Source organism: Aotus nancymaae, unplaced genomic scaffold, assembly GCF_030222135.1.
Source record: "Aotus nancymaae isolate 86718 unplaced genomic scaffold, 86718_ANA_hifiasm-v0.15.2.pri h1tg000003l, whole genome shotgun sequence".
NCBI lineage: Eukaryota > Metazoa > Chordata > Mammalia > Primates > Aotidae > Aotus > Aotus nancymaae.
In genome coordinates, this window is record NW_026988414.1 from 9,017,133 (window position 1) to 9,038,128 (window position 20,996).

Consider the following 20,996-nt stretch of genomic DNA (forward strand, 5'->3'; position numbering starts at 1 on the left):
CTCACTTCTTTGTATGAGACATTCTTAATATTTTCTCAACTATCATCTAGTACATATAACCTTTCTTTTGTTCTTCAGGCAACAATTACGTTCTCACATAGTTCGCTTATACCTAGATTCTAGTACATGATGAATTGTATCATGATGACATACTTACTGATGTGTCTCCACCACCACCACCACCACCACCACTCTGACCCTCTTAATTAAACTGAGTTCATGTTCAGTAACTTTCCTGAATAAAAGATCTGCATTACAGAGGACAAGATTACCAGGTGTTTTTTTTTTTTCTTTTCTGAGACAAAGCTTCACTCTTGTCACCCAGGCTGGAGTGCAGTGGCATGATCTCAGCTGACTACGACCTCTGCCTCCCAGGTTCAAGTGATTATCCTGCCTCAGGCTTCAGAGAAGCTGGGATTATAGGCACACACCACCACACCTGGCTAATTTTTGTAATTTCAGTAGAGATGGGGTTTTGCCATGTTGGACAGGCTGGTCTCAAACTCCTGACCTCAGGTAATCCGCCTGCCTTGGCTTCCCAAAGTACTGGGATTACAGGCATGAGCCACCATGCCCAGCAGATTACCAGGTTCTAAAAAAGCGTATCAGAAACCAAATCAGAAGATTCGCTTTGGCATTACTGAGACAGAGTGACTTCTGTTATCTATTAACTATTTTAATAAAGCTTGGCAATTTTCTTCCATCTAAATGATGTCAATTAGATTTTTCAAGAAGAAAACTCTATGAGGATTAAAGAGTTTAAAAAATTAATTGATCTTTCTGTGTAAAAAACACTAGTTCATCTATACATCCTCAACCAACATTTATAGAGTATCTTTGGCTAAGAGCTAAGATCCCTAATTCAGAGGAACTTATAGTCAGTCAGATGGAGAAAATAAATGTTCTGGCCAAGCGCCGTGGCTCACGCCAGTAATCCCAACACTTTGGGAGGCTGAGGCAGGTGGATCACCTGAGGTCAGGAATTCAAGACCAGCCTGGCCAACATGGTGAAACCCCGTCTCTACTAAAAACGCAAAAATTAGCTAGGCATGGTGGTGCGCACCTGAAGTCTCAGCTACTCAGGAGGCTGAGACAGGAGAAATGCTTGAGCCCGGGAGGCAGAAGTTGCAGTGAGTCGAGATCATGCCATTGCACTCCAGCCTGAGCAACAAGAGCAAAATTCTGTCTCAAAAAAACCTAAAATACTTGTTCTGCTTTTATGGAAAGTTATCAGATTTTGATATGCGTTGTCAAAACATTTTATTAAGAAAAATACAGCCTGGCACGGTGGCTCACTCCTGTAATCCCAGCACTTTGGGAGGCTGAGGCGGGTGGATCATGAGGTCAGGGGTTCGAGACCAGCCTGACCAACGTGGTGAAACCTGGTCTCTACTTAAAAATACAAAAATTAGCCGGGTGTGGTGGTGCACACCTGTAATCCCAGCTACTTGGGAGGCTGAGGCAGGAGAACTGCTTGAACCCAGGAGGCAGAGTTTGCAGTGAGCCAAGAATGTGCCATTACACTCCAGCCTAGAGAACAGAGCGAGACCCCATCTCAAAAAAAAAAAAAAAAAAAACCTACTTATGGATGACTAGATTAAAAAAAGAAATGCATCTCTATGTTTTGTGGGGTTTTTTTTTTTTTTTTTCTTTTTTCTTTTAAGAGATGGGATCTCACTATGTTGCCTAGGCTGGTCTCAAATTCCTGAGCCCAAGCAATCCTCCCACTTTAGCCTTCCAAAGTGCTGCGATTATAGGTGTGAGCCACCATGCCCAGCCATACCTCTATGTTTTCTATAACCACACCATCACATAACACTTTTCTTTAAACGGCTTATCTGAAGCATCATCCACTCCAAGAAGCCTTCCTTGACCCTTCCCTCAAGTTGAGTTAAGTTTCCATCCTCTGTTCTATAGCACCATTCGCTCATCTGCACCACAGCATTCATTTAACTATATTGATGTTGAAAATCAAATATGGCCAGAGAATATCTACAGCAGCTCCAATCAAGAGATAGCCTATTTTCCCCAAACCTTGAATCTGGACTGAACTTGTGACTTGCTTTGAACAACAGAATCCACACGGTGTAATGTCCAAGCCTCAAGCCTAAGGGCCTTACAGCTACTACTCCTGTCCTAAGATCACACTGCTGTGAAGAAGCCTAAATTGAGAGACTACATGGAGGGAGACCCGGCTATCCTAGTCAAGCCCAGTCCCCACCTGACCCATCAGATGAATGAAGTTGTATGAGTGCAAGATGAGCAAAAACCAACCAATCCACAAATCAAGAGAAATCATTTTTTTTGTTGTTTTTTTGGAGGGGGTTTATTTATTTATTTTTTGAGATGGAGTTTTACTTTGCCACCAGGCTAAAGTGCAGTGGCATGCAATGGAGTGATCGCGGCTCACCGCAACCTCTACCTCCTAGGTTCAAGTGATTCTCCTGCCTTAGCTTCCCCAGTAGCTGGGACTATAGGTGTACACCACCACACCCAGCTAATTTTTGAATTTTTAGTAGAGATGGGGTTTCACCATGTTGGCCAGGATGGTCTCGATCTCTTGACCTTGTGATCCACCCACCTCGGCCTCCCAAAGTGCTAGGATTACAAGTGTGATCCACCACAACCAGCCAAGAAATTAATTGCTTTAATCTACTGAGTACTGAAGTAATTTGGTTTTCTAATTTAATTTTTTTTGAAAAAAGAGACAGGGTCTCACTGTTGTTGCCCAGGCTTGTCTCAAACTCGTGTGCTCCAGTGATCCTCCTGCCTCAGCCTCCCAAAGTGCTGGGAGTACAGACACGTGCCACTACAACGGGCAGAGGTAATTTTTTAGAAAGGAAAAACTAGTAGACACAACTGTAACAAGATTTTTAAGAACTGTCATCTACCCTAAGCTATAAGCATCTTACATACAGGCACCAAGTCCAGTTCGTCTCTATACTCATTCAGCCTTCTATTATTTTCTCTCTGGCTATGATGTTCTTCAGTTTCACTATCATTCCACTTGGGATTTACTGTGTTTGTTGAAGCCAATGATTTATACCTTTTATCACTTCTGGAAAATATTCAACTATTACCTCTTCAAGTATTTTCTTCCATCTTCCGCGTTCGCTTATTATAGAACACTTATGATGACTGATCCTTCTCATCTTAATTTTCATGTCACTTAAGTGGTCTTTCATATCTTATCTTTCAATGCTATCTTCTATTTCTTCAGATCCATTTTCCAGGTATTTGATTCTGTCTTCAGCCATGTGTAATTTGCTGTTTAACACATCTTCTGCACTTTTAATTTCACTGGCTCTAAACTGTAGAATTCTATTTTTAGTTTGCTTAATTTTTACATTTTTTGATACTGTGTCCTTTTTAAATGTTTTCTAATTTTGCTTTAAGTCTTTAATTATTTTAATCAAATTTACCTTAAAGGTTATACCTAATAATTCTAATGCCCAAGTTCTAGTGGGATTCAATTCTGCTGGGGTTTGCTAACTTGCTCATAGTGAATAATTCTTTGTATGTATTTGTAAATTGTGGGTTGTGTCCTCTGCTTTAATGGAGTTATCTGGGGGAATACCATGTAGCCTGGGGGGTAAGTATGTTCCTCCAGAGTAGTTCTGCAATTGCTTCTGTAAGGTGCATGGAGTATTACCAACCAAGGAACATACAAGTAGTGCAAACTCAAGCTCTAAACATACATGAAGGCAAGCCTGGTGGGCATAAATTCTCAACAAGACCCTCCTCCAAATTAGTCTCCAAGCTAAGAAATATGTCTCCTTATGTTCTTCCTGTGACTACAGATAGGATTTCTCCCCTATCCTTTCAAGTTAGGATGTAGCCCTGAGTATACTATATGAGATCTCAGCTCCAACACCTCTCTCTAAACCCAGGCCTTACCTTTTGCCCAACGTAGTTATCAAAACCCAAGCATTTTGGTTATAAAGAATAGCAAATTCCTCAGTGCAGTCCAAATGTCAGCCCATACGTATAGTTCCAGCTTTCAGTCTCCTCTTTGTTTTTGTTCCTTAAAGACTGCCATTACTTTCCTGTAAATATAGCTAGGCAATTAAATTGCAACATTTCAGCTAGCTTTTCTAATTATTTTACATTGGAACCTTCTTAGGCTTTGTAGGTTGTCATATTTTCAAAAATGGGAATTCTTATCCTGTAGTAGATTACTAGCTGTCAAATGACCTTTCAACAAGACACTCAATTGGGATTTTGGAGTTTTGGGGTGGAATAGTGACAAGCTTTTAAAATCTATTTTCCACTGGGTACACAAGGACATAAAGATGGGAACAATGGACACTGAGGACTACAAGAGAGGGTAGGAAGTGAAGGAGACAGGAGGACGAGGGTTGAACAACTACCTATTGGGTGTTGTGCTTACTACCTGGGTTTAATTGTATCCCAAACCTCAGAATCATGTAACATACATTTGTAACAAACCTGTACATGTATCCCCTTATCTAAAAGTTTTTAAAAAATTTCTTTTTTGAGACAGGGTCTTGCTATGTTGCCCAGGCTGGACTGCAGTGGCTATTCACAGGCATGCTTATAGAGCACTGCAGTCTTGAACTCTTGGCTTTGAGCAATCCTCCTGCATCAGCCTCCTAAGTAGCTGGGACTACCGGTATACACTGACACCTAGCTCATGGTTCTACTTTTATGCGTATGTCCCAAGCATAAATGTTAGCACTAAAACAGAAACAAAGAAAAATTCCAGGGCCTGGCGCAGTGGCCCACACCTACAATCCTAGCACATTGGGAGGCTGAGGTAAGTGGATGACTTGAAGTCAGGAGTTTGAGACCAGCCTAATCAACATGGCAAAACCCCATCTCTACTAAAAAAAAAAAAAAATTAGCCAGGCATGGCGGCACATGCCTGTAATCCCAGCTACTCAGGAGGTTAAAGCCCAAGTCATCTGAACCCAGGAGGCGAAGGCTGTAGTGAGCAGAGATCGCGCCACTCCACTCCAGCATGGGCAACAGAGCAAGACTCTGTCTCAACAAATAAACAAACAAAGCTCAAGAGCCTTGGAATTTATAAAATTTCATGTTGGCCAGGCATGGTGGCTCACAACTGTAATCCCAACACTTTAGGAGGCCAAGGTGGAAGGATCACTTGAGGCCAGGAGTTTGAAGTCTAGGCAATATATGAAGACCCTGCCTCTACAAAATAAACTAAAATAAAATGTTTTTAATTTCTTATTATATCACATTGAAATGGTAAAAAAAATTGTTAGGAAGGTAGATAAGATGCTCTACAAATCTTTTTTTTTTTTAAGTCATTTCGTTAGTCATTCTACTAGGGGCTGAGAAACAAAACAAGGTTTCAAAAAGGACAGTACCACTGGGCAAGATATCTCCAATATTACTATTATACCTTCCTCTAATGATAGACCTTACAGATTTAGCAATTTAATAATTCTTCACTTCCAGTTCTATATATAACCCTACATAATATACAAATGTACCAAAATTAAAACACACAGAAGAAATACTTTACATTTGGAGAACAAGTTCCTCAATTTCCTTGTCTATAGAACACAATCATGCATCACTTAACAACAGGGATACATTCTGAGAAATGCACTGTTGGACATTTTGTTGTATAAACATCATAGTGTACTTACATAAACCTAGGAAGCATAGCCTAGGATACACCTAGGCTATAGGGTATGGCCTGTTACTCCTAGGCTACAAACCTGTATAGCATGTTACTATACTGAATACTGTAGGCAATTCTAACACAATAGTAAGTATGTGTGTATTAAACATACCTAAACACAGAAAAGGTACAATAAAAACATGGTATTATAATCTTCTGGGACCACCTTCATACATGCAGTTGGTTGCTGACTGAAATGTTATGTAGCACATGACTAAAGAGGTATTTCTTTCTGGTAAACAAGACAAATGATAGTTAGAATAAGTAAAACCTAGTACTTGCTAGCACAATAGGGTAACTATAGTAAAAAATGATTTAATTGTACATTTAAAAATAACTAAAAGAGTATAGCTGTGCCCGGCACAGTTTCTGACGCCTGTAATCCTAGTGTTTTTTGGAGGCCAAGGCAGGCAAATCACTTGAGGCCAGGAGTTCGACAGCAGCCTGACCAACATGGCAAAATCCCATCTGTACTAAAAATACAAAAGTTAGCCAGGCATAGTGGTGCACGCCTGTAGTCCCAGCTACTCAGGAGGCTGAGGTATGAGAATCGTTTGAACCCAGTAGGTGAAGGTTGTAGTAAGCCAACATTGTGCCACTGCACTCCAGCCTGGGAAACAGAGCAAGACTCAAACTCACTAAAAAAAAAAAAAAAAAGAGTAGAACTGAATTGTTTGTAACACAAAGAATAAACGCTTAAGGTGATATCCCATTTACCCTGATGTAATTATTACTCATTGCATACCTGTAGGAAAACATCTCATTTAACACATATATACACATTAACACATAAATATATACACCTACTATGCACCCACAAAAATTAAAAATTAAGAAAAAAGGTTGGGCATGGTGGCTCATGCCTGTAATCCCAGCACTTTGGTAGGCCAAGGTGAGTGGATCACCTGAGGTCAGGAGTTCAAGACCAGCGTGGTCAGGAGTTCAAGACCAGCGTAGCCAACATGGTGAAACCCTGTCTCCGCTGAAAATATAAAAAAATTTGCCAAGTGTGGTGGTGTGCGCTTATAATCCCAGCTACTCAAGAGGCTGAGGCAGGAAAATTGCTTAAACCCGGGAGGCAGAAATTGTGCCACTGCACTCCACCCTGGACAACAAGAGCGAAACTCTGTCTCAAAAAAAAAAAAAAGAAAAAAAGAAAGAAAAGAAAAAAAAAATCCTTTTGATTTGGGTAGAAAAAATTTTAAAAAATAATAAAATAAAATAAAAAACATAAAAGACCAAAAAAAAGTTCTTAGGAAGATACCTAAGGGACCTGCCATGTACCATAAATGATTCATCAAAGTAGAAACAGGAAGAGTAAGTCAAACTGAACTTCAAAAGTTTACAAGAAAATTTTCAAATGTAGGAAAGCCAAAAGTGACAAGATGGACTTACTTGCATATTACTGCTGTCTTAATTTCTAGAAACTGTTCCAAGGCTAAATATTCCACTTATGCACAGGAAACTCTTTTCACTAATCAAAGATTTTGGTCTTCTTTCATATCAGTAACATAGCCTTTTTACTGAATAATTCCTACCAATATATAAATATCCTACAACCATTCAATAAAATTCATAACCCCTGCAGCTACCATTCAATTTTTCTGTCCTTCTTTTATAGCAAAACTTCTTGAAAAAGTTTATATTTCCACTTCTTTCTCATCTCCCATTTACTAATGATCCCACACTAACCTCACTACAGTCTAATCTCTGCAAAAAAAACCCCCACTTTTCTTGAGGGTCCCCAAGGTCTGCATTTTGTTATTTTTCACTTATCATCTAAATCAACCTTTTAGCCAAATCATACATAACTGATCACTACTGCTTTCCTAAAACACTTTCCTCATTTGTCTTCCAAGGAATTCTGCTCTCATAGTGATACAGGTTTGCTGTGTCCCCACCCAAATCTCATAGTGAGTTGTAACTCCCACAATTGCCATGTGTCAGGGAGGAACCTGGAGGGAGGTTACTGAATCATGGAGGCAGAACTTTCCCATGCTATTCTCGTGATAGTGAGTCTCAGGAGATCGGATGGTTTGGTTTTTTTCCTTATTAATACAGCATTTATTTCTATTTTCTCTGTCAAACCCTGAACCAATCATGTTCCCCAGGCCGCCTGGGGAGGTACAGGGAAATAAACACACAGGGCCAACCACACATGGGATAAAGAACTAAGGAAGGTGTAGATGGCGCTGGTTTGGAAGCTGCAGCTAGAGACAAGTGCAGTTAAGGGGGCGTGAGACTGCTAAGCTGCTGAGGCTCTCATCTGTCAGTGTCTCCAGTCATTTTAGCACCACTGCAGACAGTGAACGGCTCAGTAGCTGGGAGGTGTTCCTGATCATGGAAGGAGTGGAGACGAACTTGGAGCAGGAGAACATTTTCAGGGGGTGAAGGGCTGTGGCAGGAGAGCTGCTCCCAGTGCAGAGAAGAGAGAGAGGGATGAGATCTGATAGTTTTTAAAACGGGAGTTTTCCTGCACAAGTACTCTTCTTTTGCCTGCGGTCATCCATGTAAGACGTGACTTGCTCCTCCTTGCCTTCTGCCATGATTGTGAGGCCTCCCCAGACATGTGGAACTGTAAGTCCATTAAACCTCTTTTTCTTCCCAGTTTCAGGTATGTCTTTATCAGCAGTGTCAAAATGAACTAATACACTTAGGTTTTCTTATATCTCAGTAGTTATTTCTTCTGTTTTTTTTTTTTTTCCTACTGATTTCTATTCATCTCATCTGAATATTAAAGTACCCCAAGAACAAATTCTTATCATTTGTCTCTTCAGTATCTACACTCACATTGTGAGTGGTCTCATCTAATTCCACTGCTTTATTTATTATTATTATTTTTTTTTCGAGACAGAGTTTCACTCTTGTCGCCCAAGCTAGAGGGCAATGGCGCAATCTAGGCTCACTGCAACCTCTGCCTCCCGGGCTCAAGAAATTCTCCTGCCTCACCCTCCTGAGTGGCTAGGATTATAGGCTGTACCACCATACCCAGCTAATTTTGTATTTTTAGTAGAGATGCGGTTTCACCATGTTAGCCAGGCTGGTCTCAAACTCCTGATCTCAGGTGACCGGCCTGCCTTGGCTTCCAAAAGTGCTGGGATTACAGGCATGAGCCACTGCACCCAGCCATAATTTCATAGATTTTAATAGCATGTAAATACTGTTGATGGCAATTACAACCAACCTCTCCTTCCCATGAGTCTCATACATCCAACTACCAAACTACCTACCTGACACCTTCAAAGAAACAACTAACAGTCATCTCAAAAGTAATATGTTCTCCTGCCCCAATTCCGGACTTACCTTTCTCTTTCCCATCTCAGTAAGTGGCATTACTGAGGTAATGGTGTTATTGTTTAGTCCAGGATTAGACTAAACAGCCCAGGTCAAAATCTAGGAATCATCTACTTCTCTTTACCTCATACCCTACATCTAATTTACCCATATTAATACCAAAACATATCCTGAATCAGAGCACATTTACCCCTGCTCTCCTTGCTACCACTCTTGCCCCTTTCCTGCTAATTGTCCAGAAGAGCTTTTTAGAAAAGATTTATTGAGATATAATTCACAAACCATACAATTCATTCACTTAAAATGTATGTTCAATAATTTAAGCATATTCACAGATATATGCAATTACCAGAATCAATTTTGAAACATTTCCATTACCTCAAAAAGTGGCATAGGCTGGGCGCAGTGGCTCACGCCTGTAATCCCAACACTTTGGGAGGCCAAGATAGGCAGAACACCTGAAGTCAGGAGTTCAAGACCAGCATGGCCAACATGGTGAAACCCTGTCTCTACTAAAAACGCAAAATTTAGCCAGGCATGGTGGTGCATGCCTGTAATCCCAGCTACTTGGAGAGGCTGAGGCAGGAGAATCACTTGAACCTGGGAGGTTGTAGTGAATTGAGATCAAGTCGCTGCACTCCAGCCTGGGAGACAGAGTGTGACTCCATCTCAAATAAAAATCTAATAAAAAAATTTTAAAAAGCAGCACAATATACCCTTAAGTATCACCTTTCTATTCTCCCCAGCCCCCTCAACAGCCCTAAGCAACCACGAATCTATTTTGTGTCTCTAAATATTTGCCTATTCTGAATATTTCATATTAATGAAATTATGTAATTTGCAGTCTTTTGTGACTGACCTGTCATTCAGTATAATGTTCTCAAGGTTCATGTACGTTGTGGTATGTATCAGAATTTATGGCTTACTAATATTCCTTGCATACCACATTTTGTTTATCCATTCAGCAGTTGAAGGTTTAGTCCTTTATATTTCCTAGAACTATTATTATCATAAATACTTTCATTGCATGTTTTTTTGTTGTTTTTCACTTTTCTTGATAATATCTTTTTCTTTTTAAGTAGAGAGAGGGTCTCCCTCTGTTGCCCAGGTAGGAGTGCAGTGGGTATGATCACAACTCACTGCAGCCTTGATCTCTCTGGCTCAAGCAATCTTCCCACCTAAGCCCCCCAAATAAGTGGGACTACAAGCACATGCCACCATATCCAGCTAATTAAAGAAATTTTTTTTTCTTGTAGAGATGGAGTCTCTGCATGTTGCCCAGGCTGTTCTCAAACTCCTAGGCTCAAGAGATCTTCCTGTCTCAGCCTCTCAAAGTGCTGGGATTACAGGCATGAGCCACTGTACCTGGCCCTAGCACAATGCTGAAGAGTGGTGGCGAATGTAGACCTCCTTGTCCTATTCTTAATCTTAGAGGGGGAAAGAGTCCAGTCTTTCACCGTTAAGTATGACTTTACCTGTGAGCTCTTTGTAAATGCTTTATCAGGTTGAGAAGTTCCATTGTATTTCTAGTATGAGTTTTTCATTTCTCTCTTTTTGTCACGAAAAGGTGTTGCATTTTTGTCAAATGCTTTTTCTGCATCTACAGAGATGATCATGTAGGTTTTGCTTTTTATCCTATAGATATGGTGTATAATAATTTTCAGAAGTTAAACTAACCTTACATTTCTGGAATAACTCCCACTTGATCATGGTATGTAATCCTTTTTATATTTATATACCAAATGAACTCACTTTGCTAGTATTTTAAGGATTTTTGTGTCCATATGCATTAAAGACATTGGTGTGCAGTTTCCCTTTGATGTCTTTGTCCGATTTTGGGAGAGTTTGTGCAGAACAGATATTAATTCTTATTCAAGTATCTGGTAGAATTTAGCAGTACAGCCACCTGAGCCCAGGGTTTTCTTTGGGGTACTTTTTTTTTATTACCAATTCAATCTCTTTGTTACAGATCTGGTCAGACTATTTTATCAGTTTTGTCAGTGTCACTCTACAAATTTGTCCATTTCGTCTAAATATCTGATTAGCACACAACTCTAATATTCCTTTATAATTCTATATAATATTAGCAGTATTATCCCCTTTCGTTTATGATTCTAGTAAATTGCATCTTCTTTTTTTGAGTTCAATCTAATTAAAGCTTTGTCAATTTTGTTGGTATTTTCAAAGAACCAATTTTTGGTTTCACTGATTTTCCTCTACTGCTCTTCTGTTTCATTAATTTCTGTTCTTTTATTTTCCTTCCTTCTGATTGTTTTAGTCTTAGTGTACCCTTCTTTTACTAGTGTCTTAAGGTGGAAGGTTAGGATATTAAGTTTAGGTCTTTCTTCTTTCTCAACATAGGCACTTAATGGCTATAAATTTCCCTAAGAACTGTTTAAGGAGAATCATTTGAAGGAGGCGGAGGTTGCAGCGAGCCGAGATGATGCCACTGTACTCCAGCCTGGGCAACAGAGAGAGACTTCATCTCAAAAAAAAGAAGAAGAAGAATCGTTTAAGCTATATTCCGTAAGTCTTAGTGCACTGTATTTGCATTCATTCATCTCAAGTATTTTTAATTCCCATTTTGATTTCTTGACTTCTTATTCAGGAGTATGTTGTTTAATTTCCCCATTTTAGTAAATTTTCAGTTTTACTTCTGTTATTGATTTCTAGTCTCCTGCCCTTATGGTTGGATTAATACTTTAGGGGCACTTTCTTGAAAAGATGAATACTCTGCTATTGTTGGGATGAGTGTTCCACAGGGATCTGTTAGCTCTAGTTGGTCAACACGTTATTCAAGCCTTTTATTTCCTTCTTGATCGGCCTAGTTGTCCCCTTCATTATTGAAAGCGGGGTATTATAATCTTCAACATTTTTTTTTTTTTTTAATGAGACAGGGCCTTGCTATGTTGCCCAGGCTGATCTCAAACTCCTGAGCTCAAGCAATCCACCTGCCTTAGCCTCCCAAATTACAGGCGTAAGCCACCACGCCCGGCCAACAATTATTCTTGAATTGTCCATTTTCTCTTCATTTCTGTCAGTATTTTGGTGCTTGGCTATTAGGTATGTAACTGTCAGATGTCTGTGATGGACTGATCTTTCTAAGATTATAAAATGTCATTATTCATATGTTATCTCTCATAAAATAGACTTATTTTATCTAAAATCAGAATAGCCACTCCAACTTTTTTTTTTTTTTAAGAGTAGTCTCTCTCTGTCACCCAAGCTGGAGTGCAGTGGTGTGATCTCGGCTCACTGCAACCTCCACCTCCCTGGTTCAAGCAATTCGGTTACTTCAGCCTCCCGAGTAGCTGGGATTACAGGCACATGCCACCATGCCTAATTATTTGGTATTTTTAATAGAGATAGAGTTTCACCTTGTTGGCCAGACTGGTCTCGAACTCCTGATCTCAGGCAATCCACCTGCCTCAGCCTCCCAAAGTGCTGGGATTACAGGCATGAGCCACCATGCCCAGCCCTGCTTTCTTATAATTGCTGTTTGCATTACATTTTTCCATCCTTTTATTTTAAATCTATTTGTATCTCTAAATCTAAAGTATATCTTATAGATAGCATACAGTTGGATCACGTATTTTTATCCAATCTAACAGTATCTGCCCTCTCGATTATGTTGCTTAATCTATTTACATTTAATATTATTATTCATCTGGTTGGATTCAGGACTGCCAACTTTTTAGTTTGTCTCCTGTCTTTTTGTGCATCTTTTATTGCTTTCTTTTGGGTGTAGTAAATACTTTTTTTTTTTTTTTTTTTTTTTTTTTTAAAAGAGATGGGGTTTCACCATGTGGCCCAGGCTGGTCTTGAACTCCTGGGCTCAAGCAATCCACTCACCTCAGTCTCCCAAAGTGCTGGGACTATGCTTATCAAAAAAAAAAAAAAAAAAAAAAAAAAAAAATCTTTAAGTTTTGTTGGACTTGAAATAATCTACATCTTAATTTATCAGAATGAGCATCTGATTTATACTCAATTCCACTGAGAAATAGAAACATTGTTCATACATAGCTCTATATATCCCGCCCTTTGTGGTATTGTTATACACATTATATCTATAAATGTTAGAAGTCCAACAATATGCTGTCACAATTATTACTTTATATAATTTTATATATATCTTTAAAGAAGTTGAGAGAAAAATCAATGTATATTTACAGCTTTTGTTATATTAACCTTCTTATTTACCATTTCTGGTTTTCTTCATTTACTCTTATGAATTTGAGTTATATATGGAATTATTTCCTAGCCCAAACACAGATCTGTCCCTATTTTATCTCCTTTTTCCTATTACTGGCAAATATATCACATTTCCACATATCATAGGCCCAACAACATACTATATACACAGTATATAATACTGCAGTAAAATGCAGTAGGTATACTAAGACTTATTGGATACAGATTAAACAGTTCTTAGGGAAATTTATAGCTGTTAAGTGCCTATATGTACATGATAGACATACACAACATAAAAAAGAAGAAAAGGAGAATATGCATTTACAGTATCTTTTATTACTACATAATTATTTTTACTGGTGCTCTTTGATTTTTCACATGGATTAAAATTATTATTTAGAGTAACTTGCTTTCAGCCTGAAGAACTTCCTTTAGTGTTTCTTGTAAAGTGGGTATGCCAGCAGCAATTCTCTTGAGTTTTTACCTCAAAATGCCTTTATTTCAAAGAACCTTCAGTTTTAAATAATAGCTCTTCTGGACATAGAATCGTTGGTTAACAGTTTTTTAGTTTAAGTGCTTTGAATATGTTGTCCCATGTGAGGTTCACTTGTAAGTGATGAGTCACTTATCTCTTGCTGCTCTCAAGATATTTTCCTTGTCTTTGGCTTTTAGCATTTTTACCAAGATATGCCTCTTTGTGAATCTCTTTGCATCTATCCTACATGAAGTTCACTGAACTTCCTAGATACATAAATTATTGTCTTTCGATAAATTTGGGATATTTTCAGGCATTATTACTTTAAATTTTTTTCTAGTAATTTCTCTTTCTCCTCTCCTTTTGATACTCCTATTACAAGCATGTTGGTACACTTAATAGTTTCCCATATTTTTCTGAGGCTGCTTTTTTCCTATTTTTTTTCTTAATGTTCTTTGAGTAATTTCTACTGATCTATTGTCAAGTTCATTAACTCTTTCTTTTGCCAGTTGAAATGTACTGCTGTGCCCCTCAAGTGAGTTTTTCATTTCAGTTACTATGACTTTCAATTCCAGAATTTCCATTTGGTTCTTTTAAAAATGATTTCTATCTCTTTACTAATATTCTCTATTTCATGTGAAACTATCATCACACCTTCCTTTATTTCTTTAAGCATGATTTCCTTTAGTTTGTTGAACATATTTATAATGGCTACCTTGAAAGCTCTGTTAAATCCAATCAGTCACTCTCACAGGCAATACCTATTGCTTGCTTTTTTAACAGGATGCCTGGGTCATATTTTCTTGTTTCTCCGAATGTCTTAACAATTTTTGGTTAGAAACTAGATACTTGATAATAATATACTGTACCAACTCTAAGTACTGGCCTCCCACTTCAAGATTTGTTATTGTTTATGCTTATTTATTGGGTGACTGGCTAGTTGATTCTTGTAGATTCCATTGTCCTACCCCCAATGTTAAGCCTCTGGTGTTGGTCCTCATGGAGCTCAGACTTCAGATTGCTCACTGTCACCTTGGGATGAGAGGTGTGGGCAGGGCTCTTCCTGACTCTTGGTTTCTCTGACCACATCTAGCTTGTTAAATTCCACTAATTGCTGTCTGATTGCTGTAATGATTTCAACAATGCACTATAGTATAAACTGCTCTATAGTCTAAGTCAATCAAACTTGGGTATCTTGGAAGTGAAAGTTCCAGAGGTTAAGGGTTGAGATTTGTTTTGACTCTTGGTGATGTCCTCCCAGCTGTATCTTTCCCTAGTTTTCTCAGGCAAATTAGCATGTCTACAGTCAAGCCTAAATGTCCAATCAATCTACCAGTCTTCCTCCAATTACCTTTCACCACAACCTCCACTAGTTTTTAGAGTAACCTTAGGCTTATACTTTTCCAGGCTCTATCGTGAATGAAGCCCATTCCTTTAAGAAGACTGCTTTATGGCCAAAGTTTCCCTGCAGGTAAAATCTCTGAGACATGGCTTTGGAGCTGGAAGTTGGACAATGACACACTGGGGTGTAACTGAGTAACACCCCAGGGTTAGCCACTATGCCCAAAGTAAATTCTCTGTCCCAAGAGCAGGGGCTGGGCAGAAAAACCAAAGCCCCCACCTCTTAGTCACAGTTGGCCAGAAACAGGCATGGGGAAGCAGGATGAGAAATACTGATATCTTGCTCCTGCTCTGGAAGACAGCCCAGAATGAGAGCTGGTGGGGGACAAGGATTCTTGTCTTCTTCACTGCAACAATATGAAAAGAAGTTACCATCTCTCTCAGCTGGAATACGGTAAGAAAAGGGCAGGTCTTGTTACCAATAACAGGTTCTTGTCGCTCTGAAGAAATTTTAGTAAATTTTCTTGAATAAATGTTTTTTCATTTGCTGTATTTCCTTTAAAACACTTTCAGAGATCTTAAATGTATTATTTTCATAGTTGTCACCACTTCCGCTGGAGAGTAGGATATGCTGTCATCCTACAAGTCCCTCTTAACCAGCGAGCTTTTAAAAATACAATTAAGATTATGATCCCATTCAAAACTCTCCAAAACTTCCACTCGCTATTTTTTTTTTTTTTTTAACAAAGCCCCAAACTTCCTACTAAGCTCTACAGGGTTCTACACAATTCATCCCATGCCCATTACTGAATTTCACCCTTTACAGTTTTTTACTTTCAACCTGTCCTAGCAAGGGTGTTTCTCCTCATGGTCTTTCAATTTGCTGCTCCCACTGGAAAGCTCTTTTCCCAGATTTTTCCATGGCCCTTTTCCTCATTTCATTTGGGCCTCACCTTAAATGTCATCTCAAGACCTTCTCTAAAACAGTACTTGTCATTCACTCTTCAACTGATTTTAGTTTTACTGTTTTTTATTTATTCCTCTATACATTTATCAGTAGGAGTAAGGATTTTTTGTCTTTCGAGACAGGATCTCACTCTGTCACCGAGCATGGTTCACTGCAGCCTCCACCTCCTGCCTGCAATCGATCCTTCCACTTAAGCCTCCCAAGCAGTGGGGACTAAAGGTGTGCACCACCACACCTGGCTTTTTTGTAGAAATGGGGTTTTGTCGTGTTCCCCAGACTGGTCTCCAACTCCTGGGCTCAAGTGATCTGCCTGCCAAGACCTCCCAAAGTGCTGGGATTACAGGTGTGAGCCATAGCATCTAACAAGTTTTCAAATTTTTGACAAAAATTTTCAAAGGTCAAAGAACAATCATGTTGTTTACTCTTTACCCACATATCCTGTTTTGTTATTCTTCACAGCACCTAAATTTACTTGATGTATTTATTTTCTTATTTGCTTAGAGTCTATTTCCCCCATTAGAATTAAAGCTCTAGGAGAGCAAGGAGCTTTGCCTGTGTTGTTCACCACTATATCCCCAGTACTTACAACAATACTTAGCACACAGTCATTACTTAGTAAACACTTGTTGCGTGAAAAGATGTAAACAGGAGTTAAAATATTTTTAAAGCTACTTATATTTTAAATGACAACTTTAACAGACAATCTGCTTTTATTTGTATCAATAACGAGTAGAATAATAACAAAAAAGCATTGGATAAGAAGTAATAGTGGCTGAGAAATTATAAACAAATGGAAGTGCGAGTCGCCAGGTGTTTAAAGTTGTTTCGGTAATCCTAAAACTGATTTTCATAAATAGCACCTTTGACCTGCCAGTGACCTTACATTATGTAAACCAGGACCAAACAAAATCAGAACTTGTAATTCAACAGAAAAGTGAAAACAATACTAAAATGATAAATGCTTATACTATAACCACTAGTTTTGACACTTAGGGGTATTGAAAATTTTAGGGAAAGCTAATCGGAGTGAAAATTTTTAATCAACTATAAATGACTCACTCAGTGCAAATCTTGAACATTAAAAAAAAAGAAGTATATTACTTCTATGTTCTCACTTTCCTCCCATATCCCTTTTCTCTTAAGGCCAAGTTTTGCAATGGGCTTACAAAAGCTAAGCAAAACAAACTTAGGTTATGGAGTTTTACCTTGAGTCCTGTTTTCTCATCATCACTTCCATTATTTGTAGATGGTGTCTCATCTCCTTGCCTGGAAACCAAGACAAAATCTTCACTATTAAGAGTAGATACTGAGTCTGAGGAGACACTGATTTTTCCAACAGAAGCCTTGTCATCCATAACTCAAGAATGAGGCTCAACACATGAATGATTAAATATTTTTTAATGCCTGAAAAACAAAACCATAAAGATACTTATATAGAATGTCTGCCAGATACTCAATTTTACTCTAATTCTTACACAATATATATGGAAATTTTCGTAAATCCTTCAAAAATATTTTCCTAAGACTTTCACTACTTATATCTTAGTTTTTTTTAATTCCGGATAATAAAAAAATTTCATGCTATTCAGGGCCAAGATATTTCAGACTTCAAAAATAAATAAATAAAATATATTACCTTCAGAATAACCCTAACTACCTACAGGAATTTCTTTGGCCTATGCTGCAATTCGAGTCTTAGCCTCCAAAAATAATTAAGTACTAGCCTTCTGTTTTCTATCCTCTAATTTTTAAAGTTGTACTTGTAAATGAAATGGAAAGCACTTAGTTATTATGAGAGTACAGTAAGGTTGTCCTAGCATTATTGATACTTAAATTTAAAATATTAACATGGTTTTAACAGGCAAAATTTCACATTAACACCCAACATAAATAAATTCAAGACAGTTAAATTTTAGTATAAATTCTAGAGCTAGGAAATACCTTACACAGCAAGAAATGAGAAGTTTATTAAAAACTGCATCTTCCTACATCACAGTTTCTTAGAACTCAGCTCAATATGAACATTACCCAAATAAGAGTTTCATACCAAAAATTCCCAGCAAAAAGTATAAAGATGTATCACATATGAAAATTCATTCAATTATTTATTGACTTTTGGAGTCAAACTTAAACTCACCTATCATTTTAAAACCTAGTTCTGCAAACTTTGTGACAATGTTTCATTTGGTTGTCAAAACATCAACAAAACAATATAACATCATACTCAGAGTTTTTAACTAACAAAAGTAGCTATGGCTCCATGTTCATTTAGTACCTCCAAGAGGAAAGGCTCTAAAAGTCTGTTTAATTTCTCTGACTGAGAAGTCCTGATTTATACTTTGGATTTTTAATTATTGACTACATATTTACTGAGCATACACCAGGTGTCAAACACGATTTTCTCCTAAAAGGCCCACATATAAACACCTGGTAGCAGAAATTACACAATCCCTGGGTATTATAGTTAGAAGTAAACTTAGAAATCTAAAATCAAGTTGATGGCACAGTAAAAAGAAGGGAAAAAAAAAACTTAAAAATCAATACTGTTAGATAAATAAATGGCAACCCCAAGAGAAGGCCATTTAACCAGTTAATACCATGGCACAGCTAAGGCTAGAATCCTGGACTCTCTGCTGCCTTTTACTTAAGCTAATTTCTCTGCTTAACAGCTATTACACATCTCAGTAAGACCAAATCTAAACGCATAGTGCGGCATTAAAAAACACTTCAAATTGTACTTTTGAAAACTTCAAAGAAAAATGTTTTACTTAATCCATTCAATGAATACTTATTGAGTAGTTAATGTATAACAAACAAGCTATAATAAACAAAAGAAAATAGATCCTTGCTCCAAAGGAGTTATAGTTTAGTAGAGAGCAGAGGCAAATTGTACCTAATAAGTACTGATTTAGGGTAAAGAAAACTATGGGAATATGTTGGGAGAGGGACTAACTTAGACTTTGCTATGGAGATATACTTTATACCTTTAGATACACGCCCTCACAGGATTCTCTTTCTGAAGTGGTTTCCTCACTTCTGTACTTGATCAACTCCAACTCATCACTCATGATGTAAAACCTCCCTCTCTTAGTAGTCTTCTCAGTCCACTTGCCTGTTCTCACCTCAGAATCAAATGAACTGTTCCCCTTATATCTGTCCCCACAGCATTTTACATTTGATTTTTCTATAGTATCTATTATGTCGTGTTATAATTTAATGGTGAGTGCCTCTTAACTGTCACATCTCTATTTCACAAATGAGGAAATACTTACAGAGATGGTGTAACTTGTTCAATGTCATGTGGTTAGAGTCAAAGCCAAAAGTTAAACCCAGTTACCTAACTCCAAAGACACTACTCTTTCCATTAGATTGTGAAGCCTTTTTAATGCCACAAATTTGGGCCTTGTCCCAAAACATTCAGTATTGGGTAAAGGAGTCTTTATCTTTTTTTTTAAGAGTTTGTACTTTAAGAGAGGTTTCATGCTCAATTAATTAAGTCTTTTATTCACCTTTTATAATGTGATTAACAGTTGAATGGCAGAGGGCCTGGGAAAGCAGTCTAAATAAAGCTCTGGTCTCAGAGACACTAACAACTTTGTATAATCCTACTCTGGACTCAAAAACAATACACTTTGGTAATTACACTAAGGAACTGAGAATATTTGGCAAGCTCAAAGTTCCACCTACTTTCTTTGAGAAGGTGATAGGAGAATACGCTTTATAAAATACTTTATTATTTGTTTTGGCAACTGAAAGTAACTGAATCACTCAGCAGGAATGAGGTTTATCAAAACACTAAGTAATACAGGAAAAATTATACAATAAGATTTCTTTTCTCTGGCCTCCATGGACAGAAGTGAAGAGGGAATAGTCCATCAGCTCCACAAACATAGATAAAACCACCCATTCCCTGGCCTCCATAATGAAGAGGTACCCCAAAACTTGCTGTACTTCTGGCAAATTCTAGACATTCACAACCTCTGTCTCAAGACCATAGGGATTTGTTTTTAATACCTACTTATATCAGTTACCATAAGACATCCCCTACTCTAATTCTTCATCCTTCAGATTTTAATTCTAATTCCCATTGACAACAAAGTACCAAAATTCCTCCCCCAAACACCCTGCAGTCACTTGGCTTCTCCAAAGCACCTATAGCATGACATACATTTTAGTAATCCATTTTTAAATATAATGTAAACTAGAACTTAAGGTTCACAAGGGCAGGGGTTTTTGCATTTGACTAAGTGTTGGATCCCTAGCACCTGAAATAATGCCTGGCACATAGCAGGTGCTCAACTATTTGTTAAAGAAGCAGGATAAATAGCAAATAAAAATGGAAAAGAGCAAAAGCCACCCAAGGAAAATGTAAGGCCACCTTTTATATCAGAGGTCATATTTGTGATGCTGAAGCACACCATTAGGAGTTAAGGAAAACCTAAGTTAAAATACTGGTTCTACTATTAACAGTATGAGCTTGTCATGCCGAGCCTCAGCTTCCAGAGAGATAAGGTTATACTATCGATCTCATAGAGCTACTGTAAAAATTACTAAGGACTATACATAAAACAATCAACAATACACAAAGAACATTATAAGCACCCAATAGTTACAGCTTTTCAAAAACTAACTTTAAATTCAAAAAAATTTACTAGACACTAACTGATTTAAGTAATCCAAATTAAATACTTCATACTACCTCTACGTCTTGGGCTATGTCTATAGCACCTGTATGAGTTAATTTGGTTGTTAGGAAACATATCATTGAGGAAAAAAAATACATTTCCTAATTTCACATTCTAAGTTGTTAATATCTAAATAAAAGCAAAATAATACTTCGAATAAAAATGCTTTATGTATCACAAAAAGGAATAAAATGTACGCTTTTTTTTTGAGATGAAGCCTCGCCCTGTCGCCCAGGCTGGAGTACAATGGTGCAATCTCAGCTCACTGCAACCTCTGCCTCCCGGGTTCAAGTGATTCTCCTGCCTCAGCTTTCCGAGTACTGGGATTACAGGCACGCACTACTACCATGGCCGGCTAATTTTTTGTATCAT

At 38.0% G+C, this 20,996-nt stretch overlaps 1 protein-coding gene across 4 annotated transcripts in view; it reads right to left on the bottom strand.

The window, feature by feature from the left end:
* RABGAP1 (RAB GTPase activating protein 1) overlaps positions 1-20,996 on the bottom strand; it is a 174,271-nt gene that overhangs the window by 132,214 nt on the left and 21,061 nt on the right. For 3 of the 4 annotated variants that reach the window (XM_012458174.3, XM_064378169.1, XM_012458173.3), the window contains one exon: positions 17,145-17,343. In XM_012458174.3, the coding sequence (XP_012313597.1) occupies positions 17,145-17,294 (150 nt within the window). In that variant the 5' untranslated portion in view covers positions 17,295-17,343. Of the gene's footprint in view, positions 1-17,144; positions 17,344-20,996 lie in introns of those variants that run through there. The other variant, XM_012458175.2, reaches the window with a different exon arrangement.